This window comes from Panthera onca, chromosome B1, assembly GCF_046562875.1.
Source record: "Panthera onca isolate mPanOnc1 chromosome B1, mPanOnc1 haplotype 2, whole genome shotgun sequence".
In the NCBI taxonomy this organism is placed as follows: Eukaryota; Metazoa; Chordata; class Mammalia; order Carnivora; family Felidae; genus Panthera; species Panthera onca.
The window spans coordinates 189,314,594-189,330,756 of NC_138342.1; the positions used below are offsets into that span (position 1 = coordinate 189,314,594).

Below are 16,163 nucleotides of genomic sequence, written 5' to 3' on the forward strand. Positions count from 1 at the left end.
TAGGGGTATTTCTGGTTTATAATACAATGTGCTACTTCTTAATGGTATGCCATATTAAAGTGCCAGTAAAAATCTCTGAATCTTAATTCCTTCTTAGCTATACAATAGCTGTGTAATAAATCTTACCTGAGAATTTAAAAGTGTATCATACATCAGGGAAAAATCAGTATCTATGAATTATTTTAAAATAAAATTAAATTCAAAATAATTATGCATGTTTTAATTTACCAAAAACAATGAAATAAAACTTTGGAATCTGTTTTTAAGGGTCTAATGGTTATTTTAAGAAAAGCATCCTTCTTGTTTGTTTTCTTTGGGGGGAAGGGGGACTAATGTACATTTCTTCTGCATCAAAGCTAGGAGAGAAGGATGATGGAGTAGGAGGATCCTGAGTTCACTCCTTCCACAGACACACCAAGGCTGCAATTAAATACAGAACAGGTCCTCTGAGAGCAGCCTGATGACCTAGAAGAACAGAGCTAAAGATATAAAGGAAAAGCCACATAAATAAGGGTAGGAGGGGCAAAGACCAGGTTGGCTCAGGAACCAAGCCCTAAACACGGTGACCAACAGGAGGAAGAGACATCACGAGGCACGGGTCTTCCCTGAGTAGCCACGGGTTCAAGGCCCACACCGAGCAGCCCTGCCTGCCCTGGAGATGTGCACCAGGAAGACCAGCCACCAGAAAAGGACTTCGAAAAGGAGCAGAACTCCAGGAGAGCTGGAGGGTTAGGAAACCAAGACTCGACTCTGTTGTGTTTTTTTTTAATGTTTATTTACAGAAAGAAAGATAGTGCTCACGCGAGCAGGGAAGGGCAATGAGAGAGGGAGAGAGAGAATCCCAAGCAGGCTCCAAACCATCAGCACAGAGCTCAAGGTGGGGCTCAAACTCACCAACCATGAGATCGAGACCTGAGCTGAAATCAAGAGCCGGTCACTTAACCAACTGAGCCACCAGGTGCCCCAAGACTCTACTCTTAAAGGCCTTGTGAGCAATCTTACTCTAAGACACAGAACAAAGATAACAGATTTAAAAAGCACTTGGTCCAGGGGCACCTGGGTGGCTCGTTGGTTAAGCCTCTGACTTCAGGTCAGGTCATGACCTCGTGGTCTGTGAGTTCTAGCCCCACCTAGGGCTCTGATTTGGATTCTGTGTCTCCCCCTCTCTCTCTCTGCCCCTCCCGACTTGTGTGCATGCACTCTCTCTCTCTCTCTCTCTCAAAAACAAACAAACACTAAAAAAAAAAAAAAAAGAAGCACTTGGTCCATACAGGAGGAGATGTATTAATCTTAGTGTGTGTATCAGAGGAGAAGAGGAACTTTCTCTGGGAATGGAAGCACTAGTAAGCATCATTTTTCTTGTTCCCTGGCAGATACAATTTCCAAACACTCTCTCTCCACCTTGCTAGTACCACTCATTGAGCCCCAGCATCACCCTGTGGACTCAGCCCGTCCAACCTGCCCACCCCATCAGGTGCTCCTCCAAAGTGGCTTCCCACATGCTATACCCAGCAGGTAAGCCCAGGCTGGGACTGACAACCCTGTAAAGCAACTCCTACCCAAGGAGAAGGGGGAAAGGTCAACCCCACCTACCAGCACATGCACAGCAGTCACAGCCAAGCCCTAGAGCCAGCTACAACAGAGGCTAACTCCACCCACAAGCATGTCCCCAGCAGCTGCAGCCACACCACTGGGTCCATTGATCCTCCCACCCGCCCCGCCCACCAGTGCCCCTGACAGGAGTCAGGGCCCTGTCACGACAGAAGGGCACATACAACCCACACACGGGACACCCCTGGAGCACCTGGTTCTAGTGAGCAGGAGAGATTTCGCTTCTGGGGCCAGTAGGATGCCTTCTACATACGGATACTACCTTCAAGACCAGGAAACAGAGCAGACTACCAAATACATAGAAATAAACACAGAAAAAATGAGAAAGGATATGTTCCAAATAGGGGGGGAAAAAAACAACCTCAAAGAAAGCATCAAACAAAAGAAAGATAAACAATCTACCTGATAAAGACTTCCAAGTAATGGTCATAAGGACGTATAGAACCAAAAGACCACATATAAATAAATCGATCTTAAGAAAAAAGAACAAAGCTGGAGGTATCACACTGCCAGATTTCATACTATACTACAAAGCTATAGTCATCAAAGTAGTATGGTACTGGCACAAAAGTACACACATAAATCAATGAAACAGAACACAGAGCACAGAAATAAACCCACAATTAAATGATCATTCTACAACAAAGAAGGAAAGAATATACAATGGATAAAAGACACTGTGTTCAATAAATAGTGCTGGGAAAACTGAATAGCTAGCTACACACAAAAGAATTCACTTTCTTTCATCGTATACAAAAATAAACTCAAAATGGATTAAAGAACTAAATGTAATGCCTGAAACCAAAAACCTCCTTAAAGAAACTATAGGCAGTAAACTCTAGGATATTTGACCATTAGTTTTTGGGTCTGTTTCCTCAGGTAAGGGTAACAAAAGCCAAATTAAACAACAAGGACTACATCAAACCAAAAAATTTTTGCACAGAGAAGAAAACAATCAACAAAACAAAAAGACAATCTCGTGAATGGAAGAAGATATTTATAAATGATGTATCGAGTAAGAAATTAATAGCCAAAATGTCTAAAGAACCCCTAACAACTCAACACCAAAAAACAAAACTCTGATTTTAAAAACGTGCAGAGGACTTGAGCGACATTTTTCCAAAGAAGATGTCCAGATGGCCAACAGACACATTAAAAAATGCTCAACATCACTCATCAGGGAAATGCAAATCAAAACCACAATAAGATATTACCTCACACAAGTCAGAATGGCTAGTATCAAAAAGACAAGAAATAAAAAGTATTGGCAAGGATGTAGAAAAAAGGTAACTCTTTTGCACTGCTGATGGTAACGTAAATTGGTGCAGCCTCTGTGGAAAACAGTATGAGATTTTTCAAAAAGTAAAAAATAGAACTACCGTATGATCCACCAATTCCATTCCCGGGGATTTACCCAAAGAAAACAAAAACACTGATTTAAAAAGATGTACACACTCCTATGTTTACTGCACCATTATTTACAATAGCCAAGATATGGAAGACATCTAAGTGTCCACTGAGAGATGAATGGATTAAGATGTAATCATAAAGAATATGATTACTCAGCCATGAAAAACAATACAATTTTGCCATTTGCCAGCACATGTGTTATGCTAAGTGAAATAGGTCAGACAGGGAAGGTCAAACTCCATATGGTTTCACTTACCTGTGGAATCTAAAAAACAAGACAAACAAAACTAACCAAAATAGACTCATAGGAATACATAGTCATTCATATTATAATAACTTTATACGGTGACTAGACTCATCCTGATGGATCCTATATAATGTATATAGATGTCAAGTCACTGTGTTATACCCCTGAAACCAATAAAATATTAGATGTCAACTATACTTTATAATAAATAAACAAACAAACCTAAGTAAGGTGGGGGGGGGGGGGAGGCAAAGCCAAAAGAAAGCTAACATATGATTTTTTTAAAAAAATATTTGCGTGGTGGGGCACCTGGGGGGTTCAGTCAGTTAAGCGTCCAACTTTGGCTCAGGTCACAATCTCACAGTTCATGAGTTTGAGCCTCGCATGGGGCTCCGTGAGGCTCCATTGGGCTCTGCACTAACAGTACAGAGCATGCTTGGGATTCTCGCTCTCCCCTCTCTCTCTGCCCCTCCCCTGCTCATGCTTTTTTTCCTCTCTCAAGATAAATACACACTTTTAAGAAAAGTATTTGCATACATTTTTCACAAAAAATTTTAAAAACATACAGTGATTCAACATAATTGGGCAGATATTCTCTACCAAAAACATTTTGAGATATATTTTTTCTAATTTTAAGTTTTATCTATTTATTTGGGGGGAGAGAGAAAAAATACAAGTGGGGGAGGGGCAGAGAGAGGAAGAGAGAGAGAATCCCAAGCAGACTCTGCACTGTCAGCACAGAGCCCGAAATGGCGCTTGAACCTATGAACTGTGAGATCATGACCTGAGCCCAAGTTGGATACTTAACCTGACTAAGCCACCTGGGTACCCTTGAGATATATTTAAAGTTATAAAAGGTGTCATCTACAATTAACATCTAAAAGAAAAAAATTAATCAATAAATGTTAATGCCTACTTTGGGCCCAAATAAAAACCAATATAAGTTTAATATAATTTAATGTAATAAAATATTAAAAGTTTTTATAAACATACATAATAGTGTTCAGTTGAACAAGCCCATATTATCCCTTTTGTTAGTAACTTCCTGGTTGACACTGCTAAATCAAAAACATACTAGAATTACAGTCTTTTCTCCTTTAAAAACAATGTTAACTGAATTACTAGACCATGTTTTTCCAATACTATAAGACCTGGAATAAGAATTAAGTCTTTCTAGACCTTAGTTTTCTCATTTATGATGGCACAATAATTTCCAAAATCCTTGTGAGCAAAAAAATTATGATACCTTTTTTAATTTTTTTTTAATGCTTATTTATTTTTGAGGCAGAGGAAGACAGAGTGCGAGTGGGGGGAGAAGCAGAGAGAGAGAGGGAGACACAGAATCTGAAACAGGCTCCAGGCTCCGAGTTGTCAGCACAAAGCCTGATGCGGGGCTCGAACCCATGAACCGTGAGATCATGACCTGAGCCAAAGTCGGACGCTTAACCAACTGAGCCACCCAAGTGCCCCTTATTTTTTTAATTTGAGAGAGAGAGAGAGAGAGAGAGAGAGAAGCAATCAGAGGAGAGGGGCAAAGGGAGAGAGAGAATCTCAAGCAGCCCAGCATGGAGCCAGATGTGGGGCTCGATCCCATGACCCTGGGATCATGACCTGAGCCAAAATCAAGATGGACACTCAACCAACTGAGCCGCCCAGGTACCCCTGTGATACAAATTTTTTTATTTTTTATTTTTTAAGTTATATTTATTTTGAGAGAGAGAGAGAACCAGCAGGGGAGGGACAGAGAAAGAAAGACACAGAGAAACAGAGAGACAGAGAGAGAAAGAGACTATCCCAAGCAGGCTCCAGGCTGTCAGCACAGAGCCTGACTTGAGGCTCAATCTGACGAACCATAAGATCATGACCTTAGCCAAGATCAAAGTCATATGCTTAACTGGCTGAGTCACCCAGGCGCCCCTATGACACAATTTTTAACCAAAGTTTTCTTGAAATTCATCTTACTACCTGATTTTTATAGTAAAAATTACTTTGCCTTTTTACCAGAGTCAGTTATTTATAATATAAAGAGAATTAATATATAATTTAAAAAGTGTCCAAACTGCCATCTTTCTCAAGGCTATTTTTTATAGATGTGCTAATATCACAAAACATATGGACCAGAACTGAACCTTCGGTCTCTTGGAACTTTACTCAGAAAAGTCACATTAAAGAAATGAAGGTCAATGGGGCGCCTGGGTGGCGCAGTCGGTTAAGCGTCCGACGTCAGCCAGGTCACGATCTCGCGGTCTGTGAGTTCGAGCCCCGCGTCAGGCTCTGTGCTGACGGCTCGGAGCCTGGAGCCTGTTTCCGATTCTGTGTCTCCCTCTCTCTCTGCCCCTCCCCTGTTCATGCTCTGTCTCTCTCTGTCCCAAAAATAAATAAAAAACGTTGAAAAAAAAAAATTTAAAAAAAAAGAAATGAAGGTCAAAAGGAAGAGGAAAAAAAAAGGAGCTGAAACACAGAAGCCAAATATTACATAGGTTGGATGCACTTAATGAATGAATAAATGAATGAAAAGATATACAAATATAAGAAGAAAAACCCAAGTTTTTAATGTACCTCGATGAGTAACGCAACCATCTTTTTCCCATCAGCTTCAGGATTCGCATGTTTGTTAAATTCCAAATCAAAATAAAGCTTGCACACAGCGTTTTCAGGAATGACTTCATAGCAGTGTAAGAGATTTTTTCTAATTGAATAATGCAAGATTATTAGGTTTACATCTTATACCTTTTAAATCATAATACCTGCTTTTATATTTCAAGATACTGTATTAACTGTGATTTAATGACATATAACTATGGCACAGTGAAGGCATGACAAAGTAAATAACTGCTCACAGTAGGTTTATGGATCATATTATTAAGAGCTCCCATCACACAACATGTAATAATTGTATTCGTAACATTATTTAACTTGAAAATATTTTCAAGTTCTGATAATTTTCACATTGTATGACAATTCTTTGCTTTTTGGTGACATGATAAAGCAAATCCTGTCTAAGAAAAGAACTTTCTCAAACTGGAATCCCAAGATCACATATATTCTTGGGATTCGATAAATTTTTTGAGAATTTTTAAGATTTGTATTTTCATTAGGAAAACAGTCTTTTCAAAATTGGCTAAAAACATATTCTAAATCACCTGACTTCAACGAGCTTTCAATGCTCCCACGTGGATCAGGAGATAGGACTTTAACACGGGTTAATAAGAACAGATACTGACTTGATAAGTAAATGATTACTTGTGCTAAGTGAAGTTCCGATGGCATCCTGTGTAAGTAAAAGGTTTGTAATTTCAACACGGAAAAGTGATGGGGGGATTGGGTCATCATGTGACACAGATTATTTAGGAACTCAAAACACACACACACACACACACACACACACACACACACACACACACACACGGTTGGTTACATAGTACTCTTCTCCCAACACCTGGTGAGATCATTCAATGTTGCCATGACAAGGAAGCTCTAGAATTCAATTCTACCAGTAAAGGACTATTGCGTGATTGAGAACTGAAACAGTTAATTCAGCCAGAATCAATCTCACAAACATAACTAGATGAAGGAAATGTAACTTTAACATGCTGTGCTTTACAGACTTACCGGGATTTATAGTAAAACCAAAGTTGAGTGTAGGTTGTCACCAGGTAAATACGCTGTCCATCACCCACTTTGTATTCCAAAGCAAATACGTGAACATCCTTCACAGAAATCAAAAATAATATTCAAAAAATTAATAGAGTACAAATCCAAAAACCCACTGTAGCTACTCAATGCTTATGAAGAATTTTGTCAAATTTTGAAAAACTGGAATTTGATCATTCTGTATTACTAAAAATAAGAAAAATAGTCAGTACATCTACACCGATCAAAATCTTTGCTTTAAATGTAAATGGACTAAATCCTCCAGTCAAACGACAAAGGGTAACTGACTGAATGGATAAAAAAACACAAGACCCATCTATATGCTGCCTACCAGAGACTGAAAGACACTTCAGACTGAAAGACACATAAACTGAAAAAGGGATAGAAAAAGATATTCCATACAAATGGAAATGAAAAAAAAAAAAAAAAAGCTGGAGTGGCAATACTTCTAGCAAACAAAATAGATTTAAGACAAACACTATAACAAGAAACAAAGAAGGTCATGACATGATGATAAAGGGATCAGTCTAACAAGAGGATACGGCAATTGTAAATGTCTATGCACCCAACATAAGAGCACCTAAATATATTAAGCAAGTACTAACAGACAAAGAGGGAGAAAATGACAGTAATACAATAATAGTAGCATACTTTAACACCCCATTTACATCAATGGATAGATCATCCAGACAAAAAAAATCAATAAAGTAACTTTGGCTTTGAGTGACACACTAAACCATATGGATTTAATAAATATATACAGAACATTTCATCCCCAAACGGCAGAAAACACATTCTTTCCAAGTGCACATGGAACATTCCAGGATATGTCAGGCTACCAAACAAGTCTCAATAAATTTAAAAGGACTGAAATCATATCAAGCATCTTTTCCAACAATAACAATATGAAACCAGAAATCAATACGAGAAAACAACTGGAAATAAACGTGCTAGTAAAAAAACCAATGGGCCAATGGAGAAATCAAAGGGAAATCAAAAAATACCTGGACACATGAGAAAATGGAAACACAATGGCTCCAAATTTACGGGAGACACAGGAAAAGCAGTTCTATTACAGGCAAGTTTATAGCAATACAGGCCTACTTCAAGAAACAAGAAAAATCTCAAAGAAGCAATCTAAACTTACACCTAAAGGAACAAAACAAGAATAAAAAAAGCCCAAAATTAGAAGGAAGAAAATAATAAAGATCAGAGTGGAAATAAAGACTACAAGACAATATCAATGGAATTAAGAACTGGTTCTTTGAAAAGATAAGCAAAATTGATATAACCAGACTCATCAAGAATAAAAAAGACAACTCAAAAATAAAATCAGAAATAAAAGAGGGGCGCCTGGGTGGCTCAGTTGGTTAAGCGTCTGACTTCCGCTCAGGTCATGATCTCACGGCTTGTGAGTTCAAGCCCCACGTCGGGCTCTGTGCTGACAGCTCAGAGCCTGGAGCCTGTTTCGGATTCTGTGTCTCCCTCTCTCTCTGCCCCTCCCCTGTTCACGCTCTGTCTCTCTCTGTCTCAAAAATAAATAAACGTTAAAAAAAAAAAAATTAAAAAAAAAAAAATGTGCAGAGCACTTGAATAGACATTTTTCCAAAGAAGACCTATAGATGGACAAGACACATGAAGAAATGCTCAACATCACTAATCATCCCGGAAATGCAAATCAAAACCACACTGAGATACCACCTTGCACCCATCAGAATGGCTGGTATCAAAAAGACCAGAAATAACAATGTTTGTAAGGATTTGGAGAAAAGGGAACACTCATGCAGCACTGCTGGTGGGAACGTAAGTTGGTGCAGCCGCTACGGAAAACAGAATGGAGGTTCCTCAAAAAAATTAAAATAGAAATACCATACAATCCGGTAATTCGGTATTTACCTGAAAAAAATGAAAGCACTAATTCAGAAGAATACGTGTACCCATATTTATTTATAACAGCCAAGAACACACCGAGTGTCCACTGACAGATGAATGGATAAAGACGATACAGTATATGTACTCAAAGGAATATTACTCAGCCCTTAAAAAAAAAAAAAAAGAATGAAGTCTTGCTGTTCACAACATGGATGGACCTAGAGGGTATTATGCTAAGTGAAATAAGTTAGAGAAAAACAAAGATCATATGATTTCATTTATATGTGGAATCTAAAAACAAAACGAACCTAAAATAGACTCATAAATACAGAGAATAAACCGTTGGTTGCCAAAGTGGGGCAGGGAGGAGATGGAGAGACAAGAGAGAAATAGGGGAAGGGGATTAAAAAGTACAATCTTCCACTTATAAAATAAATAAGTCATGGTGATGAAAAGGACAGCATAGGGAATATAGTCAATAATATTGGAGTAACTTCAGTGATAGATGGTAACTAGACTTATTGTGGTGAGCATTTTGTAATGTATAGAACTGTCAAATCACTATGTTGTTCACCTGAAACTAATATACTTACTATGTCAACTATATTTGAAACAAAAAAATTTTTAAGTGTCATTACAAATTTTTCAAACCAATTGGCACCACATAGGTCATTGCTCTTCATTCTTAATATAAAGTAAATGGCCAATAATTCATAGGGATATGTTTTGCAAACAGTGTGATATTTAGATCACGATTCTTTTGTAGATCATGTGGGCTGGAATGAACACAAACAATGATTTTTAGTTTGTTTTTAGAAATCTAAAGTTACAGTAGCCCCAGAAATAAAGGCAGGAGATGAGAAAATTACCTCTTTACAGCTTTTAACAAAATTAAAGGCTTCAGTTTGCCGATGGAATAGTTTCCAAATGGAAGGTGGTTCTTCTGGCTTGGACAATCTCGGTCTGTATACTGAGGACAATGGTTTCCTCTCATAACAAGCTGCTCGTTCTTCAATTTGCTTCAGTTTTGCTTCCCATTTTCTCTCCATTGGTTCAGAAGTTACGGGAAACTAAATCCTATCCTGTGTAAGATTTCTACCAATTAGTACTAAAACAAACAAGGACATCAATTTCTTTGTTTAGAATATATATACATATTTTTTTGGTAAAACTTCAAAACCCATTTCCTAATGGCTATTTCCTTATCCCGTTTATTTACTTATTTATTTTACATGGAGTTTTAATGTGAAATGAGAACATGGCTAGTTGTCAGATATCTTTCAATCTTGGTTCTTCTAACAGTGCTATGATTTTAGAAGTTCCCTGAGCCTTAACTGCAAAATGGGGATCAATGTCATCCCAAATACTTTATGTAATTATCAGGATACATGTGATAAGACCTAAGAAAACGTTTTGTAAATTACAAAGTCGCAGGTAAATACAAGTGGTTTCTGTATCATTATCGTTTTCACTAGAACCACTTTAATGCATCAAGCACTATTGACCTTGCCCAAGTCGTCCTACTACTTTGGCCATGACCCTTGTGCTACTACTTCTCAGGGCAGAGTTCATTTCCAGACACCGCTGTGCAACTCTTAGTTCCCTTTCCTTCTATGTTTCTATCCATTTCTTTTCTTTTCACCCAACACAGCCGTTAGTTGGGAGGACAACACCGTGTATAAATGGGAACTGCAATATTGGCTACTTTGGTTTCGGATGTCTATGTTCATCATAAGCACGACTGAAGACAGGAATCAATAAATTTTAATCCATGTCTGCTAATGACTGTAATTTTGTGATCAATGTGAAATGATGGTCTTTTAACACTTGTTTATTAATCTTATATGTTTTTGTTTGCATACGTTTCCATTTTAACCAGGTGAGGGGGCCAGGCAATACTTTTTCAACTTTTGATTATGTTTTACTTAGAAAAAAAAAAAAAAGGATGAGTTTTTAGAAGGGGAAAAAAGCTTGTATCGTAGGTAGATAATGGCCACAAAATTTTTGCCATTCCTCCCATCAATAGCTGCTGTCTGAGCCCACTCCCACACTGACTCTGTGTTTGGTCATGTGACTTGCTTTGGTCACATCAACAATGTGAATCTCAATGTGTCAATGTCACATCAACAAATGTGAAGCAAACTAGCGGCATTAAGTGCTTTTGCACTGGATTTGGCTATGCTGTAGTCCCACCCTGGGACTGTCATGCCGGAATTCTAGCCTCATAGAGGATAAAAAGCCATCTGGAGAAGAACCCAGGTTACCCCAGGTAACAGCCAACATCAACTATCAGATATATTGAGTTAAGCTATTTTGGATCAGGCACCCACCAGAATTCAATGTGTAAGTAAGCCTGAGTGAGTTCAGGTGAGATCTGCAAAGCAGCTGTTCAACCCACAGAACTGGAAGAAAATATTACTTTTTGTTCAAGCCTAGAAGTTTTGGCTTGATGTTTTACACAGAAATAGAAACCCGATGTAGTCTCCCTCTTCATCAATATCATCTATGTCATAATTTACTGATATATAAAACACATACATTCATTTTGTAAGCCGAAATAACAACATAAACTACAGCATTTGAGGGAAACATTCCTATTTACCTTTCGCGATGCCTTTCCAGTACTTGTGCTTATCATGTCGATAAATATTCTCTTAAATTTTAGCAGAAAACCTTCCAACAACACAAACTCACTGGCAAATGATACGTTCCCGGGAAGGAAAAACAGGTTCATCCTAGAAGACTGAGATGGTAGAACGTCATGACTGTTAAATTTCACATTTGACTCCAACCATAACAGACCTAAGAAAGATTGCTCTCTCAAAGTTACACCTGATCTAGATGAAAATTATAAATTACAAACCAAGAGGGGCACCTGGGTGGCTTAGTCGGTTAAGCATCCAACTTCAGCTCAGGTCATGATCTCCGAGTTGATGGGTTTGAGCCCCACACATCCAGCTCTTATGCTGACAGCTCAGAGCCTGGAGTCCGCTTCTGATTCTGCGTCTCCCTCTCCCTCTCTGCCCCTCCCCCGCTGGAACATGCACTCTCTCTCTCTCTCAAAAATAAATAAACATTAAAAAAAATTTTAATAAACATTAAAAAAATTTTAATAAATAAATTATAACCAACATAATTCTAAAGATATCAACATAAATTTCATTACAGGTATGCCAAGGAAAGGAATACAACTTCACTGGATTGAAGAGACAGGATAATTTTTTTTTTTAATTTTTTTTAACGTTTATTTATTTTTGAGACAGAGAGAGACAGAGCATGAACGGGGCGGGGGGGTTGGCCAAAGAGAGAAGGAGACACAGAATCTGAAACAGGCTCCAGGCTCTGAGCTGTCAGCACAGAGCCCAACATGGGACTCGAACTCACGGACCGTGAGATCATGACCCGAGCCCAAGTCGGACGCTTAACCGACCAAGCCACCCAGGCGCCCGAGACAGGATAATTTTTGACGAAATGGCTTTTTCAATACGAAGTGATACGGGGGCTCCATAATGCTAGATTCTGAGTACAAAGTTTATTTTAATTTGTTTCACATACAGATAAAAATCCTCAACATTTAGACAACCTAAGTGAGAAACTGATTCTCTTCTATAAAATATAACTTTTAATAAAGCCCACTGATGACTTAATAAAGACAAGAAACACAGAATGCATTTAGATAGGATCTGTAGCTCTAGGATCTAACCAGTAACTGACGAAGAACCACCATGTACATGTTCACACTTAGTGACACTGACATCAGGAAAATTTTTGATTTTGTAAAAATTGCTGGCATGACCATGAGAGTATGGTTTGACAACTCACTGAACTGAGGAAACCATAGTGCCAACAGAGAACAAAGGGAAATTCAATATATTATTCCCTCATGTTGTTTGCACAGTTCAAAAATTTTAACAGCTGGGTTCAGGGTTAGAAGACAACGGGGGGCCTGACTGTAGGAGCAGGAGGATTAAATGACAAAAGCAAAGGAAATGGAGAACAGGAAGGCATCTGGCATTTTGGTTTTGGACTATCATTTTCCTCATCTCTACCCTCTACGAGAAGAAACAGGTCACCAATTTTGAAATGCTTTTTTTTTTTTAATGTTTATTTTTGAGAGAGACAGAGCGTGAGTGGGGAAGGGGCAGAGAGAGAGAGGGAGACACAGAATCTGAAACAGGCTCCAGCCTCTGAGCTGTCAGCATAGAGCCCGTGCGGGGTTCAAACTCCGAAACAGCAAGATCATGACCTAGGCTGAAGTTGGACACTTAACCCACGGAGCCACCCAAGTGCCCCTTGAAATGCTTTTAATTCTTGGTGGGGAAGGATTGTGGTCTTTTACATAACTGTGCAGCAAAAACCTCTTTTCACACAGGACCGTAACTATTTTTGGTAACAGTTTCCAAGTTCCAAAGAAAAATATTTGTTGTATTTTAAAATAGTAGGCTTAAGAGGGTTGATGGGGGGTGGGAGGGAGGGGAGGGTGGGTGATGGGTATTGAGGAGGGCACCTTTTGGGATGAGCACTGGGTGTTGTATGGAAACCAATTTGACAATAAATTTCATATATTGAAAAAAAAATAAAAAAAAAATAAAAATAATAAAAATAAAAATAAATAAAATAAAATAGAATAGTAAGCTTAAGAGCTCTATTATTTATTTCTTCACACTGTGCCGCAATGTTCTTTCTTCTTTCTCCTCCTCTTCTTTTTTTAAAGTCAGCTCTGTGCCCGATGTGGGGCTTGAACCCATGACCTCAGGATCAAGAGTCACAAGCTCTACCAACGGAGTCAGCCAGCCAGGCACCCCTGACAGTGCTATTTAATTTTTTTTTAATGTTTATTTATTTCTGAGAGAGAGAGAGAAAGAGCATGAGCAGGGGAGGAGCAGAGACAGAGAGGGAGACACAGAATCCAAAGCAGGCGCCAGGCTCTGAGCTGTCAGAACAGAGCAGGATGTGGGGCTCGAACTCATGGACTGCGAGATCATGACCTGAGCCAAAGTCGGCCGCTTAACTGACTAAGCCACCCAGGCGCCACATCCCACAATGCTTTTTTCTTAACATTGCAATTAACCATGTTCAATACTGATTTTACAACTAAAGGTGGTCAGGCTAGAAAAAAGTCTGGCTGAGTCATTTTTGAGGAACCAGCCAACCTCAATAGCCCTGGATTATGCCCAGACTTGCCCAGCTAGCACACTTGGTGGCTGGAGTCCCAGGAGCAGCTGGAATACAGATTCCCGGCCTCTAGGGAGAGCTAAAGCCTGGCCATGGTTCTCCCTGGTGCGCTTCTAGCTTCTTTCTTCTTTTGTTTAATCACAAGTCAGCTTCTCCCTGTGCCCTGAGAACAGATTCACCAGTATTTTGTTTCCTGGCATGTATGTTCCAGTTCCAGTGTTTAGTAATGTTCTGGTATTTGGCAATATTTTCTTAATAAAATCCCCTTGCTGGCCTCCTGGAACACATTTATACTACTTCTCCCGCTACTAGAATATTCATAATCAAGTATGAGATTAAAATTCATTTACAGTAATATTGTTATAGAAGATTATATCCCAGATGAGTAACACCTGAAGAAATTAACTACACTAATTGAATCTTCTCCCCACCCCCCACTCCGGTCACTTTGCCTCTCTATGCTTAAACAAAAGTAAGTCATATGAAAATTTCCCTAAGGGCACCTGGTTGGCTCAGTGGATTAAGCATCAGACTTCGGTTCAGGTCATGATCTCGAGTCGGTGCATTCCAGCCCTACGTTGGGCTCCATGCTGATAGCTCAGAGTCTGGAGCCTGTTTTGGATTCTGTGTCTCTCTACCCAAGCCCGCTCACACTCTTTCTGTCTCAAAAATAAACATTAAAAAAAAAAAAAAAAATCAAATTTCCCAAAAATTTCTGGTAAGGGATAACAAAACATACAGTGATATATTATTCTTCTCCAGCTTCCCCTTTCTACCACCCCCAGTGGATCATCCATCCGAACAGCCTAACTCTGCCAGACTAATCACCTTTAAAACCAGATTCAGAACTTTCCATAGGGCCACTCATTAATGGTTCTGAGCATCACTCAGTTCACACTTTGATTCACCTCAAGAAGTCCAAACTCTCTCCAGAATCTGGACCAGATTCTAAACCGCTTTACAGTCTCTAGAATCTAGACCACTTAATCATTTTATTTCTTACCACCAAATGCATAAGGACCACTTCCTGTCCCTGGCCAATTACAAGCACCCTCTGGCGTAGATTCCTCTCACCTGGAATGCCTCACTTGCTTTTCCCAAATTCTTCCTCTTCAAGGCCCAGATCAAATTCTGCCACCTCTGAGACAACTCTGTCAAAACAAATTACTGGACTCAGAAGACATTTCCTCTAGCCAACTGTTCTACTATAATTAAAGTTTCACTAGACAAATTAGCATAATTTACAGGAAAACAAAATCTGCTGCTGCTTTAACTCAAGCATCATTTTGGTAAGAAATTCCTGGGCACAGGAAGGGGCGTGGGCATCTCAGGGTAACAGGACTTATTAACAGTACCAGTTCCTTCCTTAGAAGTAGGAGCTGGACCACCGGTAGGATTTGGAGGGGGTCGTATTCTTCAGTTGCATTGCAGCAGAGAAAGGACTGCCAAACACTGGACCGCTCTCAATTTGGGAAGGATAAAGAAAGGATCTGAGTTTAACCCCGGTAACTCTTTTAGCAAGAGCAAATGATTTAACTGTCTTCAACACCTGTAGCGACTGTAATTGGAATTCCTACCTCTTGGAGTTGTAGAGAGGATACAATAAGAAAGTGCACTGCGAAAATGTACTAAGCACTCAACAAAGGGGTGCCATATATACAAGACGATGCACATTTATGTACAAATCGCAGCCCCCGGATTTATACCTGAATGGGCAAAAATGTTGGGGAGCAGGCTAGTTCTTAACGTGGATATCATGAAGCTCTTGAAACTTGGTGAATTTCGTGCTCAATTGTGTTGATATATTCTCCTGCGAAAACGATATGTTGTTTGCATCAGGGTCTGAACGGAGATTGTGAACGAAAACGGGCGGGGAAATCAGTAGAGCAGGGAAGGATTCGGATTTAGGGACAGTAAGTGGGGGGGGTGAGCTAAGGAAAGCGAAGTACAGATTTACCAGCGCGGGTCGCTGCCTGCTCCCTTTCCTCCCGGAGGTCTGCCGGGGCCCGCCTTTGGCTCCCTTCTCTCTGCTCCTTGGGCCTCGTGAGGCCTTCACGTCTCCGTCCTTTTACTTTCAGAAACCCGCGCCACCGGCGGAAACCCGTGGGCCCGCAGCAGCAGGCGGGGTCCGTCTTCAAACCCCGCGCGAGGGCCAGGCCAGAGCGTGAGGGGGCGTGCCGGCAGGAGGGCGCCG

General features: G+C 39.8%; 1 protein-coding gene across 8 annotated transcripts in view; it reads right to left on the reverse strand.

Annotated features, from left to right (window-relative positions):
- Nucleotides 1-16,137, reverse strand: part of PRIMPOL (primase and DNA directed polymerase) — a 52,585-nt gene extending 36,448 nt beyond the window's left edge. For 2 of the 8 annotated variants that reach the window (XM_078445287.2, XM_078445282.2), the window contains exons 1-7: nt 15,927-16,134; nt 15,676-15,779; nt 15,044-15,120; nt 11,397-11,537; nt 9,664-9,876; nt 6,881-6,978; nt 5,828-5,957 (exon numbers count right to left, since the gene is read on the reverse strand). In XM_078445287.2, the coding sequence (XP_078301413.1) occupies nt 5,828-5,957; nt 6,881-6,978; nt 9,664-9,843 (408 nt within the window). In that variant the 5' untranslated portion in view covers nt 9,844-9,876; nt 11,397-11,537; nt 15,044-15,120; nt 15,676-15,779; nt 15,927-16,134. Of the gene's footprint in view, nt 1-5,827; nt 5,958-6,880; nt 6,979-9,663; nt 9,903-11,396; nt 11,538-15,043; nt 15,121-15,675; nt 15,812-15,926 lie in introns of all 8 variants that reach the window. The other 6 variants (XR_014137646.1, XM_078445288.2, XM_078445285.2 and 3 more) reach the window with 6 other exon arrangements.
- Between the last annotated feature and the right edge of the window lie 26 nt (nt 16,138-16,163).